This window comes from Lepidochelys kempii, chromosome 3 (genome assembly GCF_965140285.1).
Source record: "Lepidochelys kempii isolate rLepKem1 chromosome 3, rLepKem1.hap1, whole genome shotgun sequence".
In the NCBI taxonomy this organism is placed as follows: domain Eukaryota; kingdom Metazoa; phylum Chordata; order Testudines; family Cheloniidae; genus Lepidochelys; species Lepidochelys kempii.
In genome coordinates, this window is record NC_136382.1 from 186,725,135 (window position 1) to 186,742,688 (window position 17,554).

General features: G+C 42.9%; 1 protein-coding gene across 9 annotated transcripts in view; it reads right to left on the reverse strand.

Annotated features, from left to right (window-relative positions):
• CCDC88A (coiled-coil and HOOK domain protein 88A) overlaps positions 1–17,554 on the reverse strand; it is a 359,905-nt gene that overhangs the window by 39,407 nt on the left and 302,944 nt on the right. For all 9 annotated transcript variants that reach the window (XM_073339323.2, XM_073339320.2, XM_073339322.2 and 6 more), the window contains 3 exons: positions 3,432–3,577; positions 2,525–2,617; positions 2,080–2,294 (listed from right to left, as the gene is read on the reverse strand). In XM_073339323.2, coding sequence (XP_073195424.1) covers positions 2,080–2,294; positions 2,525–2,617; positions 3,432–3,577 — 454 coding nt within the window. The remainder of the gene's footprint in view (positions 1–2,079; positions 2,295–2,524; positions 2,618–3,431; positions 3,578–17,554) is intronic.

Consider the following 17,554-nt stretch of genomic DNA (forward strand, 5'->3'; position numbering starts at 1 on the left):
TTTGCCCACCCCTGCAATAGAACCCACAAAATGGGGATGAAAGGTGCAATGTATGGATATATCTACTCAAAGAACTCCAGTTATAGATGAGTAAATCCTCTTTGAGGATTGTTGGTATATGTTCCCACTCTTGGAGATTCACAAAGAGTAACAAATCCCTAAGGAGATGGGAATGAGGAGGATTATTTAACTGAATAATGATTATTGTAGAATTACTCTCCTAGACTGGGCATTAGATCATAAGGCCAGGCCAACAGTGATGCTGTGTAAAAATACTGACGGCAATCCAGGTAGCAGCTCTGTATATTTCCAAAACTGCAACATTCAGGGATCTGATTCTCCATTATCATACAGCATTTTTGTATAAAGGATCTAATCCACTTTGACAAGCATTGATAGGAAATATCAGAAATATTTTGTTCCATAATCCTGTCACCATAAACTAGAAATAATATGGGGGATTATTTATGGAATGGTGTTATTTTATTAAGGTACAAGATAAAAGCCCTCTTAGCAACTAGTCACTGCTTTGTTGAAGATCCCGGTCTTCTTAAACCGGGGCCTGTTTTTATCGTTAATGGATTTATGAAAGATTTAGTCTAGTTAAGGTCCTCTCTTGTTATACACAAGCAACTCATGGTAGCACCACATTTGAGGGGAGACTAATCCTTGTAGTGAGGACAAAACGAATGAAGGCAAGCAAAATAAAAAATATCCAGTATTTATATAGGCAAGGGAAGGGTTGTAATTATTTTAATCTGCATCAGGTTCAAATTGCTTCTTTTCAAAGTGTCACATAACCTTTTATAGCCAACTCCTTTTAAGAAACTAGGAATTTCAAGCACTTCTTTTCAGCAAGATTGTCCCTAGATGTATTGGCACCCTATCCAAAGACAGACTCTTCCAGATTCTCTCATGCTCTACTTTTAATTTCCGTAAAAGTATGTGAAATAATACAGAATTTATTATTGTTTTTAAAATTTTTATTAAGTTTGCACACTAAGAGCCAAAATCAAAAACCACCATGTGAGATTTTTTTTTTTAAATAAAGGAAATTCTCCCCTGGGATGAACATTGGAATACCAAATTTTCACCTTATATATTCTGAAGTCACTTAGATATTAAACTTTAAAAGGTATGAATTATAATATAAGGGTACATTGATGCTTTATATGTAACATCAATATCTCACTGGTAATAAATGTATTAACTAATCAATAATGCAACTTGTTTAACAAGGAATGTAATGGCAAAAAACTAATTACCTGCCACTGGAAATTTCATGACTTAAATTATTGATGAACAACAAAAGAAACAAGTAAAGGTTGCATAAAATACTCTAGGCTATGTGAATCCTAACAGCTAGGACAAAGTGGCTCATTCAGGGTAACAATTAGTGTCTGGCAAACGTCAATTCCCCCTACGTCAGGAACTTATCAGTTATTTCTCTCTGTAGCTCTGCCTATCTCTAGGATCAGTAGTGATCTGTGTCCTTCTAACTACTTATATCGCTCCACAGCTCTTTCTGTTCTCTATTATATTGTTGCCAAAACCCATCATCATGAGGTTTACAAGACACATGATCTTTTAGCAGCTAATGGTTGTTAGTATGGACACAATATGAAGAGGCACACTCGAGGAGAGTGGGAGTCTCATGGGAATGAGAGAAAACAAACAAAGCAGAAGGAGGTGGATTAGGGAGAGAGGAACAGTGCCATCTGACCTTCCATTTGAAGTTCTGACAGGCTAAATGCCATTATTCTGATCCAATAACCCTACCTAATTCTGCATCCCTGATATACTGTAAATTCATTTTAATGTATTTAATTACATTTACTGAAATGCTAAAATAGGGCATCTATCCATATACACTCTAGGCGGGGTTTGAAGCTGTACCACTGAAGTCAATGGGAGTTTTGCCCTTGACCTAAAGATTACAGGCCTTGGAAGCTCTTAACATTATTTAAAGATTTCCAACTGATTTGTTCTTTCTTAAGTAGTTTTGAAGTTTTTACAACATCTTGGAAATATACTTAACCAAACAGTATTTCAAACTAAAATTGTTTTGTAACTACTCACTACTGCTCTTTTTGGTTCCCAGTGTCTGGCCATCTTCAAGAGAGTTTGAGCCCACCGAGGAACTATCTTGACTGTCCTGATGGGGTAGCTGAAGAAATCCTTCGCTGGACTCCGAACGGGTAGGTATAAGAGTCAGAGACTTCAGACGCTCGCGGTTAACATCTTTCTTAGATTTTATCAATTTCCTCATTTTTAGAGTAATCCAATTGCCCCTTCTGTTATAATAAAATTAAATCCATTATTGCATTTATAATTCATTACTTTATAAAATGCATAATTTAAAAAATATTTTGTGTGCATGTTTAACTACAATATGTGGGCATGCTCTGCTCCCATAGAAGTCAATGGGAATTTTACCATCAACTTCAATAGGGGCACAACTGGGTCCTTAGCGTGTTTAAATTTCTGGTTATACTCATTTTCATAAAATATATTCAAGCAGTACCTTCTGGGGGGGGATGGCTCATAAAATTTATACTGATCCATAATCTTCTCCTCTAATTTCTCCTTTTGTCGTCTCAATTCATTTAACTTGTCACTGTAAATAGAAATTAATCAAAATTGCTATTTTAGCAGTTATTTATATATTTATATAATATTACATAGAATCATAGAATATCAGAGTTGGAAGGGACCTCAGGAGGTCATCTAGTCCAACCCCCTGCTCAAAGCAGGACCAATCCCCAATTAAATCATCCCAGCCAGGGCTTTGTCACATGTTTCTTTGTGTTTTTAGGTATCTGATAGCAGACTTTCTTTCACCTAAGAATAAGAGGGAGCAGCATAAAAATTGCCAAGAAACAGAGATCTCTAAGTAATAAAGAGGAAGAAAGAGAAATACAGAAAATATGATGCAAAGATATATCTAAATGAATACATTTTAAAGACTTTCATGGGCCATTTACGGTCTTTAATATAATGTAATGCTTTACTTTATGAACATAGCATGCACATATAGGATACAATAAAGTAGTATTTAAAACACTTTCTTTTTACTGCTAAAGGAAGCAAAAGTTCTCTGCTGGAAAAAGCAACAGAATTTTTAAAGGACTCTGGGATGCTTGTTTGAAGTGGAAGGAGGAATAAATATTTTTTTTCAGTAGATCCACATACCATAAAAACCATGTATTTTTATTTTTTTTTAGTTTTTAAAAATCAAGATTTCTGGTTGTGATTATCAGCAATTGATATATAATACAATTACTTTAGTTATGTTTGAAGAAAAAATACAAGAAAATAGGGTATGAGAGTATTATGTAATGTATCAGCCAGTAGAAGGTGTTTTTTAAAATTTGTAAGCTTGCCGTTGTCATATTTCTGAACAGCGGTTTCATAATTTTTGGTATACCTACATGTACTGTCTTTGTTCAACGTGGAAAAGATCCTTGCTTTCCATATTCTGCTCCAGTAATGTTCTATTTTGTAGCATTAATGTCTGAATTTGATCAAGCAGATGTCTGTTTTCTTCCTCCAGATTTCCTTTAAGCTGGCTAAGCAACTGTTAAAAATGTACAAAACAGTATAAATGTACAAAATGTATAAAACTGAGCATGCTGCCTGGTTTACAGGCTTACCTAGAAAATATAAGCAGGACACACAAAGGCTTCAGTAACTCAGGCAAAAGACAAAGAAAGATCAAATAAATCAACTCAGAAATGTTTCTTTTAACATTTTAATATTTTGTTAATTGGCTGGATTCACTTTAACTAGCAGAGCAATCATAACTGCAATAGAAAAATATCTTACTAATATAGGAGTCAAGAAATTATTTTTGACCTAAACTCTTGACAGTGAATACCAAGATATATGTTACAAAAATAAAAATAAACAAATTTCCTCTGTTTTTGAGATGAGTTTTAAGGGTATTATTAAGTTGTTGCAGCAGAACACTGTGGCCCTGAAACAGCTTATTGCCAAGCAGACACTAAGAGAAGCTGAAGAAGCTTTAAAGTTCCTTTGGTGGATAGTTTCAATTATCCTTTCTGCAGGATCTTTTTGGGGAAAAAAACCATTCACAGCAGGAAATGGTGTCTTTTGCCAGGGATGCCACTGCTGCATTAACTATAGAGAAGATGAAGACGAAATCTCTGGGTTGTACTATAATGCACAATTTCTGGACTTGATGACTAAGCCTTTCCTATTGTTGGGTGTTTCCCATTCTTCCCTAATGATGTCCTTGAATGAGGAATTGAAGGGAGACAACTTGATTTTGGATAGAAGATTTAGCTTGCTTGTCTTCTTTCTCTCCTCATAGTGTCAAACATATCTAAGACCAAGAACCTTTCCGAATTCTCTAGTTAGGGATTATACTGTGAAGCTGAGAGTTCCCCTACTATGGAGATGGGTTTTTTGTCTTTTACTTTTACTTTATTTTTGCTTTTAGAAGATCGATTTTCATCAACAGAGGATCTGTTCCTTTTCTTACAGACTTGTCTCCCCACAGCTTCACTGTGACTTAAGGTTTATGAGGCTATGGAGGAAATGGAGCAGATGTGGGGGAGAAGGCAGCTTTTTGCCCCCGTACTCATTATCCTCCAATATTAAAGAGGTAATGTTAAGAGTGCAAATCCTCCTTTTGTGAAGGACATTCAGATAAGCAGGCCAGACTCCTTACCTAGTGATTCAATTGCCTACTTATGCAGGGAGCTTCTTTTTAAAAAAAAATGGATTGGACTGGAGGTTGGGGAATTTTTGGATTCAGCATTGAAGAATCTCTGTTTGGTGAGGAGGATCCAGTGTGCTCAGTCCATGGTATTGAAGAAGACTGACCTTTCTTTGTTGAGGTTTCTTTGGAGAAGTCTTGACCTGTGCATAGGGAGTGAAAGGCTCCAACATGGCCATCTAGACTTTTGAGCCCCTTCTCCTGGTAAGAAAGTGTCCACAGACTTTGAACTGCTGTGGCATAGCTCTTCTGAAGCTCCTGAGAGCACCAGGAAACAAACCCTCAGGAAATTTTGATTTCCAAGGGACTAGGATAGGCTAGGACAGGGGTTCTCAAACTGGGGGTCAGGACCCCTAAGGGGTCGTGAGCTGTCAGACTCCACCCCAAACCCTGCTTTCCCTCCAGCATTTATAATGGTGTTAAATATATTAAAAAGTGTTTTTCCATTTATAAGGGGGGGGTCACATTCAGAGGCTTGGTATGTGAAAGGGGTCACTAGTACAAAAGTTTGAGAACCACTGGGCTAGGAAAAGATTTTTCTCACTGATGTCTCTAAATAAGTTTTAAAAGCCAGGATGCTAATAAACAAAGGTAAAATCACTGAACTACCACTCTATTAATACTATGCACACAGAGAATCTAGCTGTATGCCTAGAAGGAGTGTTAACACAGCCGAAAAAGTTCAGAGAGCTATATTTAAAAGTTTGCAGTACCAACATTTACAGTGACTCTCAGAAACCTGCATTTTTTAATGTTCTGATCTCCTGGTGATTTCTTAATTTCTATTCGGAATTAAATTGAATGACTAACTATCTATTTATTTCTCTATACATCCCATGCTCACTATCACCAATAGACTATTTAAAATAATTCCTGCTAAGATGAAGTGGAATTTTGTCTCCATGGATATAATGAATATGATGTAATGACACTGAGAAGGAATTATATCCCATGATAGTTTATTTCAGTCCAGTCACATCTTGCTTGCAGTAATAAAAAGCTAAACTGTGGCCTATCTTGTGTGACAGTACAAGGGAGTAACAGAGTGTTGTAATATTTGGGCCTCCAAATTCACCTTAATTATGATGAGTTCAACTGTGAGAAGCGAGTTAAAGTTTATAAAATATCACAATAACCTGTAACAAGAAATGTTGATGGGAAAAGGTAAAAAGGGAGACAGAAAGACTAAATTAGTCCACACAAAAAAGGCCTACTTTCAAAGACTGGGTTAAAATCATGCCTAGTAAACAAGAGAAATGTGGAACCAGAAATCAATGGACCAAAACTGATGTGTCAGAAATAAGATTAATTAATAAACAAAATAACAAGGGGATGGGTTATTCCACTCATCATTCCCTTTTGAGGTTTTTAAAAAGAAAAGACTTGGGGGAAAAAAATTAGCAGGAGGCAACTGCTGGCTGGGAGATGAGTGGACAGGAAAGGAGCAACTTCACCATCATGGCTGCCACTCTACTATCTCCTGGGACCTCAGGATCCATTGTGTCATTGTTGGGCCTTTGTCATCCTAAACCCAAGAGATGTCCTGACCAGAGTGGGTCAGAGACAGAGGGATCCAGATGACATTGCCATCTCCACCTTTACTGGCTCCAGCTAAATCCCAATCACCACCTGGGATATGACACTGTCTTATCCATTCCCCCCCAGTAGGTCCTTTTTCTCCTCCACTTTATTCCTTCTCTTTCCTATCACTCACCTTTTCCTCCTGTCTAATAACAACCTGTTTTATTTGGTCACAACTGTATTTTGCAACACTGATGTAATCCAGTGACCAGAGAGGCAACTAAAAGCAATGCCCTAAACCAGGGGTGGGCAAACTATGGCCCATGGCCCACATCTGGCCTGTCAGACCATTTAATCTGGCCCTCAGCTCCAGCTGGGGTCAGGTGCTTGCCCCGGTCTGTGTGGCTCCCAGGAAGCAGCCGGCATGACCCACCTCCGGCTCCTACATAGTATGCAGAGGCATGGCCAGGCGGCTCTGCTGTTGGCCCGTCCACAGGTGCCGCCCTCACAACTCCCATTGGCTACAGTTCCCAGCCAATGGGAGCTGCAGGGGTGGCGCCTGTGGACTGGGCAGCGCGCAGAGCCACCTGGCCGTGCCTCGGAGCCGGATGGGGGACATGCTTCTGGGAGCTGCTTGCAGTAAGTACCGCCCGGAGCCTGCACCCCTGAGCACCCCCCCAAACTCCTGCCACAGCCCTGATCCCCCTCCCAGCCTCCAAACCCCTCAATCCCAGACCAGAGCCCCCTCTTGTACCCCAAGCCCCTCATCCCCAGCCCCACCTCAGAGCCCTCACCCCCCGGTGCCCCAACAGCCTGCCCCATTCCTGATCCCCCTCCCACCCTCAGAATCCCTCCATCCCAGCCTGGAGCCCCCTCCTGTACCCCAAACCCCTCATCCCCAGCCCCACCCCAGAGCCCTCACCCCCCAACCTGGAGCCCCCTCCCGCACTCTGAACTCCTCATTTCTGGCTGCAACCCCAGCTGGAGCCCTCATCCCCTCCTGCACCCCTACCCCCAATTTCATGAGCATTCATGGCCCGCCATACAATTTCCATACCCCAATGTGGCCCTCAGGCCAAAAAGTTTGCCCACCCCTGCCCTAAACAGCCCTATGCTGGTACAAGTTTGCCAGGTCTCGGAGTGGCTATTAAGACCAAATGCCATGAATGTGTTTTCCGGCAGTGAGGTTACAAGTGACTGAACATGAAAGACAGAAGTTGCATTTTCTCTGGTTGTGGTTCTTTTCTCTCCCTTTTTGTGTGTTTGTCTCGTTTTGTTTTCTCGGAAACAGGTTCAGACTTTTACAATAGCAACAATAACAACTCCTCCAGCTCAGCTCAATCAACTTTCATTCTTTTCTCCATAAAAAGGGCTGTCAAGCAATTAAATAAAAATTATTGTAATGTTAAACAATAATAAAATACCTTTTATTTACATATTTTTGGATATTTTCTACATTTTCAAATATACTGATTTCAATTACAACACACAATACAAAGTGTACAGTGCTCACTTTATATTTATTTTTGATTACAAATATTTGCACTGTAAAAAAACAAAATAAATTGTATTTTTCAATTCACCTAATACAAGTACTGTACTGCAATCTTTTTATCATGAAAGTTGAACTTTCAAATGTAGAATTAAGTACAAAAAACTCCACCTGGATTCAAAAATAAAAACGTAAAACTTTAGAGTCTACAAGTCCACTCAGTCCTACTTCTTATTCAGCCAATTGTGCCGACAAGCAAGTCTGTTTACATTTGCAGGAGATAATACTGCCTGCTTCTTATTTACAATGTCATGTGAAAGTGAGAACAGGCGTTCGCATGGCACTGTTGTAGCCAGCATTGCAAGATAATTACGTGTCAGATGCGCTAAAGATTCATATATACCTTCATACTTCAACCACCATTCCAGAGGACATGCATCCATGCTGATGACGGGTTCTGCTCAATAACAATACAAAGCAGTGTGGACCAACGCATGTTCATTTTCAACATCTGAATCAGATGCCACTAGCAGAAGGCTGATTTTCTTTTTTGGTGGTTTGGGTTCTGTAGTTTCCGCATTGGAGCGTTGCTCTTTTAAGACTTCTGAAAGCATGGTCCACACCTTGTCCCTTTCACATTTTGAAAGGCACTTCAGATTCTTAAACTCTGGATCGAGTGCTATCTTTAGAAATCTCACACTGGTACCTTTGTGTTTTGTCAAATATGTAGAGAAACTGTTCTTAAAACGAACAACATGTGCTGGGTCATCATCTGAGACTGCTATAACATGAAATACATGGCAGAATGCGGATAAAACAGAGCAGAAGTCATACAGTTCTCCCCCAAGTAGTTCAGTCACAAATTTAATTAACACATTATTTTTTTAACGAGTGTCATCAGCATGGAAGCATGTCCTCTGGAATGGTGGCCAAAGCATGAAGGCGCATATGAAAGTTTAGCATATCTGGCACACAAATACCTTGCAACGCCGGCTACAAAAGTGCCATGCGAATGCTTGTTCTCACTTTCTGGTGACACCGTAAATAAGAAGCAGGCAGCATTATCCCCCGTAAACGTAAACAAACTTGTTTATCTTAGCGATTGGCTGAACAAAAAGCAGGACTGAGTGGACTGTAGGCTCTAAAGTTTTACATTTTTTTGGTTTTTAAGTGCAGGTATGTAACAAAAAAAAAATCTACATTTGTAAGTGCACTTTCACGATAAAGAGATTGAAGTACAGTACTTGTATGAGGTGAACTAAAAGTACTATTTCTTTTATCATTTTTACAGTGCAAATATTTGTAATAAAATAATAATATAAAGAACACTGTACACTTTGTATTCTGTGTATACTGAAATCAATATATTTGAAAATGTAGAAAAACATCCAAAAATATTTAATAAATTTCAGTTGGTATTCTATGATTTAAGGAGTCAGGTCAGGCTATACCTGACACCGTACTGAAAGTTGATGGTACTACCTGCAGCTCATCAAACCCACTGCCTTGTGGGTGAATTCAAGAGTAATGTAAGGCTATGAGACTAAACTCAGATAGAAAATCTGAAGTGGAGCCCCAAAGGCGATCAGGTACTAATATTTTAGTATCTTTTCGGCAACTCCTGCAGTGGATTGGGTACCAGAAGTATTGGTTCTTCCTCTCCGCTGGATTTTACCGGTGATGCCAAGAGGGAGGTCCTGATGCATGGGCAACTCAGGGCCTCCATATCATCCGCCCAGGCTCGCACTCTGGAGAGGTACTCCAGCTTTGCCTTGAGTGTCGACACAACTTAGGAGGCAGCAGTCAATGGTTCATAGAATCATAGAATATCAGCGTTGGAAGGGACCCCTGATGGTCATCTAGTCCAACCCCCTGCTCGAAGCAGGTCCAATTCCCAGTTAAATCATCCCAGCCAGGGCTTTGTCAAGCCTGACCTTAAAAACCTCTAAGGAAGGAAATTCTACCACCTCCCTAGGTAACGCATTCCAGTGTTTCACCACCCTCTTAGTGAAAAAGTTTTTCCTAATATCCAATCTAAACCTCCCCCACTGCAACTTGAGACCATTACTCCTCGTTCTGTCATCTGCTACCATTGAGAACAGTCTAGAGCCATCCTCTTTGGAACCCCCTTTCAGGTAGTTGAAAGCAGCTATCAAATCCCCCCTCATTCTTCTCTTCTGCAGGCTAAACAATCCCAGCTCCCTCAGCCTCTCCTCATAAGTCATGTGTTCTAGACCCCTAATCATTTTTGTTGCCCTTCGCTGGACTCTCTCCAATTTATTCACATCCTTCTTGTAGTGTGGGGCCCAAAACTGGACACAGTACTCCAGATGAGGCCTCACCAATGTCGAATAGAGGGGAACGATCACGTCCCTCGATCTGCTCGCTATGCCCCTACTTATACATCCCAAAATGCCATTGGCCTTCTTGGCAACAAGGGCACACTGCTGACTCATATCCAGCTTCTCGTCCACTGTCACCCTTAGGTCCTTTTCCGCAGAACTGCTGCCTAGTCATTCAGTCCCTAGTCCGTAGCGGTGCATTGGATTCTTCCATCTTAAGTGCAGGACCCTGCACTTATCCTTATTGAACCTCATCAGATTTCTTTTGGCCCAATCCTCCAATTTGTCTAGGTCCTTCTGTATCCTATCCCTCCCCTCCAGCGTATCTACCACTCCTCCCAATTTAGTATCATCCGCAAATTTGCTGAGAGTGCAATCTACACCATCCTCCAGATCATTTATGAAGATATTGAACAAAACCGGCCCCAGGACCGACCCTTGGGGCACTCCACTTGACACCGGCTTCCAACTAGACATGGAGCCATTGATCACTACCCGTTGAGCCCGACAATCTAGCCAGCTTTCTACCCACCTTATAGTGCATTCATCCAGCACATACTTCCTTAACTTGCGGACAAGAATACTGTGGGAGACCGTGTCAAAAGCTTTGCTAAAGTCAAGAAACAATACATCCACTGCTTTCCCTTCATCCACAGAACCAGTAATCTCATCATAAAAGACGATTAGATTAGTCAGGCATGACCTTCCCTTGGTGAATCCATGCTGGCTGTTCCTGATCACTTTCCTCTCATGCAAGTGCTTCAGGATTGATTCTTTGAGGACCTGCTCCATGATTTTTCCAGGGACTGAGGTGAGGCTGACTGGCCTGTAGTTCCCAGGATCCTCCTTCTTCCCTTTTTTAAAGATTGGCACTACATTAGCCTTTTTCCAGTCATCCGGGACTTCCCCCGTTCGCCACGAGTTTTCAAAGATAATGGCCAATGGCTCTGCAATCACAGCCGCCAATTCCTTCAGCACTCTCGGATGCAATTCGTCCGGCCCCATGGACTTGTGCACGTCCAGCTTTTCTAAATAGTCCCTAACCACCTCTATCTCCACAGAGGGCTGGCCATCTCTTCCCCATTTTGTGATGCCCAGCGCAGCAGTCTGGGAGCTAACCTTGTTAGTGAAAACAGAGGCAAAAAAAGCATTGAATACATTAGCTTTTTCCACATCCTCTGTCACTAGGGGGCCTCCCTCATTCAGTAAGGGGCCCACACTTTCCTTGGCTTTCTTCTTGTTGCCAACATACCTGAAAAAACCCTTCTTGTTACTCTTGACATCTCTCGCTAGCTGCAGCTCCAGGTGCGATTTGGCCCTCCTGATGTCATTCCTACATGCCCGAGCAATATTTTTATACTCTTCCCTGGTCATATGTCCAACCTTCCACTTCTTGTAAGCTTCTTTTTTATGTTTAAGATCCACTAGGATTTCACCATTAAGCCAAGCTGGTCGCCTGCCATATTTACTATTCTTTCGACTCATTGGGATGGTTTGTCCCTGTAACCTCAGCAGGGATTCCTTGAAATACAGCCAGCTCTCCTGGACTCCTTTCCCCTTCATGTTAGTCCCCCAGGGGATCCTGGCCATCCGTTCCCTGAGGGAGTCAAAGTCTGCTTTCCTGAAGTCCAGGGTCCGTATCCTGCTGCTTCCCTTTCTTCCCTGTGTCAGGATCCTGAACTCAACCAACTCATGGTCACTGCCTCCCAGATTCCCATCCACTTTTGCTTCCCCCACTAATTCTACCCGGTTTGTGAGCAGCAGGTCAAGAAAAGCGCCCCCCCTAGTTGGCTCCTCTAGCAGTTGCGCCAGGAAATTGTCCCCTACGCTTTCCAAAAACTTCCTGGATTGTCTATGCACCGCTGTATTGCTCTCCCAGCAGATATCAGGAAAATTAAAGTCACCCATGAGAATCAGGGCATGCGATCTAGTAGCTTCGGTGAGCTGCTGGAAGAAAGCCTCATCTACCTCATCCCCCTGGTCCGGTGGTCTATAGCAGACTCCCACCACTACATCACTCTTGTTGCACACACTTCTAAACTTAATCCAGAGACACTCAGGTTTTTCTATAGTTTCGTACCGGAGCTCTGAGCAGTCATACTGCTCCCTTACATACAGTGCTACTCCCCCACCTTTTCTGCCCTGCCTGTCCTTCCTGAACAGTTTATAACCATCCATGACAGTACTCCAGTCATGTGAGTTATCCCACCAAGTCTCTGTTATTCCAATCACGTCATAGTTCCTTGACATCACCAGGACCTCCAGTTCTCCCTGCTTGTTTCCTGCTTGTTTTGTGCATTCGTATATAAGCACTTGAGATAACCTGTTGATCGCCCCTCATTCCCAGTATGAGGCAGAAGCCCTCCCCTCACAGACATTGCTGCCTGTGCTTCCTCCCGGTATCCCGCTTTCCTACTTACCTCAGGGCTTTGGTCTCCTTCCCCCGGTGAACCTAGTTTAAAGCCCTCCTCACTAGGTTAGCCAGCCTGCTGGCAAAGATGCTCTTCCCTCTCTTCGTAAGATGGAGCCCGTCTCTGCCCAGCACTCCTCCTTCATAGAAAACCATCCCATGGTCAAAGAATCCAAAGCCTTCTCTCTGACACCACCTGCGTAGCCATTCGTTGACTTCGACGATTCGACGGTCCCTACCCAGGCCTTTTCCTTCCACGGGGAGGATGGACGAGAACACCACTTGCGCTAAGCTCTTACTTGATTGGTGTAGAGTTGAGCACCAGGGGCTGTCTCCAGCGGTTGGAGAGATCATCATATCTCACTAGACAATCACTGCTCGCCATAAAACTGGGCAGGCCCCAGACAATAGGGTGTTGTCTTGCCACAGTCTGCCTGCTTCAATGGGTGCTTGGAGCTTAGAGTTTTATAACTTGACAAGTGGACTGTAATCAATGCACCAGGCAAGTCAAGTAAAAGAAAGAAAACATCCTTTAAGACAAGGTGCTGGAATGTTCGCACCATGACAACTGGATTATCTGAGGACCTTCAACAGATTAACGATGTACGTAAAACTGCCATGATCAATGACTCAATGTGGATATCGCATCCCTCCAAGAAACAAGGCTAGCCTCAAGCGGACCTCTCAGAGAAAAAGACTACACATTTTTCTGGCAGGGGAAAAGCTCAGAAGAAACACGAGAGCATGGAGTGGGATTTGCCATTAAGAATTCACTTCTGGAGGTGAGTGAGCCACCTACAAATGGATCAGAGAGAATTTTGGCACTACGCTTGTTCACATCTGAGGGTCCAGTCAACCTTGTGAGCGAGTATGCCCCAACACTCTCCTCGTCTTCTGACATCAAGGACCAGTTCTACAACCAGTTGAACACCACCACCAGCAAGATTCCAAAACACGAATATGTTTTCCTGGTAGGGGAGTTTAATGTGAAGGTGGGAGCAGATCATGAAGCATGGACAAACTGTCTTGGTCAACACAGAATTGGTAAGATGAATGGAAACGGTCAGAGACTGCTAGAATTCTGTTCCTATTACGACCTCTGTGTAACAAACTCTATTCTTCCAGACAAAGTCGCAAAGAAGTGTCTTGGAAACATCCCAGATCTGGCCACTGGCACCAACTGGATCTTACCATTACAAGGTGTGCTAACCTTAACATCGTCCTCATTACCCACAGTTATCAAAGTGCTGATTGTGACACAGATCACTCTCTGGTATATAGCAAGGTCAGACTTAAACCAAAGAAGATATATAGATCTAAAGTAAAAGGATATCCTTGTATTAACCTCAGTGCCATAGTGGACCAAGAAAAGTCACAGCAGTACAAGAACATACTACAACAATCTCTTGACACCAGTAACTGTGCCACAAGCACCCAGCTGACATGGGAGCAACTGAAGAACACAATCCACGATGCAGCTCTGTCAGTCTCTGGGAAGAAGGAAAACAAGACCAACAACTGGTTTGACACATATTCCAGTGTGTTGACACCAGTTATAGGGGTCAAACATAGAGCCCAAACCAACTACAAGAGAGACTCAAATGAAAAAACCTTACAAACATAGAAGTGGCAAGAACCAAGGTACAACAAACTGCTTGATGCTGTCCCAATGACTATTGGCTGCACTTATGTGAAAGCATCCAAATAGCAGCTGATGCAGGCAACACCAGAAACATATACAATGGAATCAAGAAAGCCTTGGGTCCAACTTTAAAGAAGACAGCCCCACTGAAATCAACAACAGGGGGAAACAATCAACGAGAACTAGGGGTCACCAAATGAAATTAATAGGCAGCAGGTTTAGAACAAAGAAAAGGAAGCATTTCTTCACACAACGCACAGCCAACCTGTGGAACTCTTTGCCAGAGGATGTTGTGAAGGCCAAGACTATAACAGGGTTCAAAAAAGAACTAGATAAATTAATGGAGGATAGGTCCATCAATGGTTATTAGCCAGGATGGGCAGGGATGGTATCTCTAGCCTCTGTTTGCCAGAATGAGTGACAGGGAATGGATCACTTGATGATTACCTGTTCTGTTCATTCCCTCTATGTCACCTGGCATTGACCACTGTCGGAAGACAGGATACTGGGCTAGATGGACCTTTGGTCTGACCCAATATGGGCGTTCTTAAGTTCCACTGCGCTTGGTTATGTCACTGTAAATGGCCTCCAGGAGATGTCGCACAATGACAGAGGAGGCTGTGCAGTCCTAGCTCTGCTCCAGCTGAAGGAACTCTGATATCTGTGGTCAGATTTCTTGTGGCATGTTGGATAAGGGCTATGAATGGGACACACATCAGTGCTATGTGAAGATAAAGGAGCTGATGCAGGCATACCAGAAGGCAAGGGAGTCAAACCGTATCTCTCATCCTCAGCGGTGACCCCACCTCTACCGCCAAGAGCCTGGTGTATACTTCCGCAGGGCTGGAGACAGCGGACAGCAGACTCAACCCCAAGGATGAAGTCATGGATGAGGAGGTCAAGTTGGAGGACAATGTGGAGCATGAAGCAGGGTCATCCAGTGGCACGGCGAGTCAGGACCTCTTTTCTACTCCAGAAGAGTCTAGCCAGTCACAGGCAGTCTGTCTCTGGTGTGCATAATGCAGGACAGGAAAACTCTGGTAAGTGATCTTGTTGAGTTGATGCTGCTCGGTTATATGAGGTAGAGCTGTCCTTTGCTTTGTATATTCTAGAAGTGGATGAAGGGGTAGAAATGTACAAGACTAGCTGTGTTTGCATGTGCTTCACATTCTCTGTGCAGCTAAGCAGTGCGGTGGAACAGTGTGTTAATGCACACTGAGATTTCACAAGAATCTTCCACAGAGAACTTTAGGAAACTTTCTTGGAGGTACTCGCCAATCCTATGCCAAAGGTTCCTTGGCAGAGCTGCTCTATTCCTTTCCACGTTGTAGGAAACTTTCCCCGTCAATCACAACCTTTTGTGCAGGGACCAAAGTGGCACACAAGCAAGCAGCAATGGGACCTGGTCTGAAGCCACACGCATGCATGAGATGCTTACCCTCAGGAGTGATATATCAGCTTCAGTGACCCCCACCTGTGGAAAATGGTGGCAGAATTTACAATATTGTCCCTAGTCACCTGCAGTGATCCCCTTAAAAAAACATTGAGATCCTTTGCCTCATCTTGAGTGGCACCCCTTGGCTGAACTCACCATGTTTAGGGTGTTTGCCAAGCTGTGTGCTTGCCAAGGGACAGTGAGAAACTGATTCGTATTTAAAAAGAGGTGCATTTTACTATAATGATTCGATGCTGCGCATGCGCTATCATGCTTTTGTTTATTTTTTCTTGTGCTTCTGCTTCAGGGGAACCCCTTACACATTGCTGGGGTGCCTCAGCCAGATAAGGAAACAACCAAGAAGGAGCAAGGACAACATGTTTCAAGAGGTTCTCCAATCCTCAGAGGCTGAAAAACAAGAATGCAGGGCATGGAGAGAGATGTTAAAAGAAAATTATAAAAAAAGACACAAAAAGGAGAGCCAGGAGTGAACTTTCATGGGCCAGGAGCGGATGATAAAAGTGATGGAGGAGCAAATGGAGATGTTGAAGTCCCTAATCACGCTGTAGGCAGCATTCTTGTGTGCTCAGCCCCCCCATGCAGCCGATACAGAACTACTTTCCATGCCCTCCCCAAACTCCTCCCACACATTCCTTGCAACTTTCCGGCTTATCTTGGTACCCCGTTCACTCCACCCCTTCTGACAGCTTCCAAAATGATAGCTGGACTTACACACAGCTATAAGAGCCTATACTGTCCTTCATTGTTATCTCCCTTCCCACCAAGCCTTTTGTGTGTGTTGCTAATTGGTATTTAATGAAAACATACTCTCTGAAAAATAACTAATCTTTATTTGTCTCCTACACATGGTGGCTGCTGCTGGAATCACAGTGGCAATCTGATCATTTGCTGAGTACAAATCATGGTCAGGAATTATCAAAATGTTCATGCAAGGTGGCAAGTTAACAAAGCATGGCAGAGTGCTGTATAGAATGACACTTTACTGGATCTCATTGTCAAATATTGCCTCAAAGCCTCCCTGATTCGAATAGCCCCCCATTGTACCTTTCCAATAGTCCAGGTATCTGGCTCCTCAAAATCAGCTGCCAGGCGATCTGCCTCTGTACTCCATCCTGGGAGAAACTTTTCACCCTTAGCCTCACAAATATTTTGGAGTGCACAGCTCTCCCAGCATGCTTTTAATCTGCCAAGGGCACATTCAATGGTTATTCTGGACCTGCTCAGCCTATTGTTCAAGCACTCCTTGCTGATGTCAAGGTTTCCTGTGTAAGGCTACATGAGCCATGAGAGTAAGGGGTACACTGGGTCTCCCCAGGATCACTTTGGGTATTTCAACATCCCCCATTTGAATCTTCTGGTCTGGAAAGAAAGTCACTGCTTGCAGCTTTCTGTATAGGCCAGAGCTCCTGAAGATACATGTGTCATGCACCTTCCCAGAACACCCTGTGTTCATGTCAGTGAAATGCCACAGTGATCCACAAGCGCCTGAAATACCATAGAGAAGTATCCCTTTCTATTGATGTACTCCATCGCAAGATGGTCTGGGGCCAAAATTGGGATATGTGAGCTATCTATCACCCCGCTGCAGTTAGGGAATCCCATTGCCACAAAGCCATCCACTATTTCATACACATTGCCAAGATTCACAGCACTTCATAGCACGATGTGATTAATGGCCCTACAAGCTTGCATTAATGCAGCCCCAATGGTGGACTTCCCGATTCCAAACTGATTCACGACTGTGACTGACCAGTAGCAGTCTGGAGTTGCCAGTTTCCACAAGTGATCACCACGCAATGCTCCACCGAGAGGGCAGCTCTCATTTTGTTGTCCTTGTGCTTCAGTGCTAAGGTGAGCTCCACACACAGTTCCAGGAAGGTGGGTTTCTGCATCCAAAAGTTTTGGAGCCACTGGTCGTCATCCCAGATCTGCATAATGATGCAATCCCAC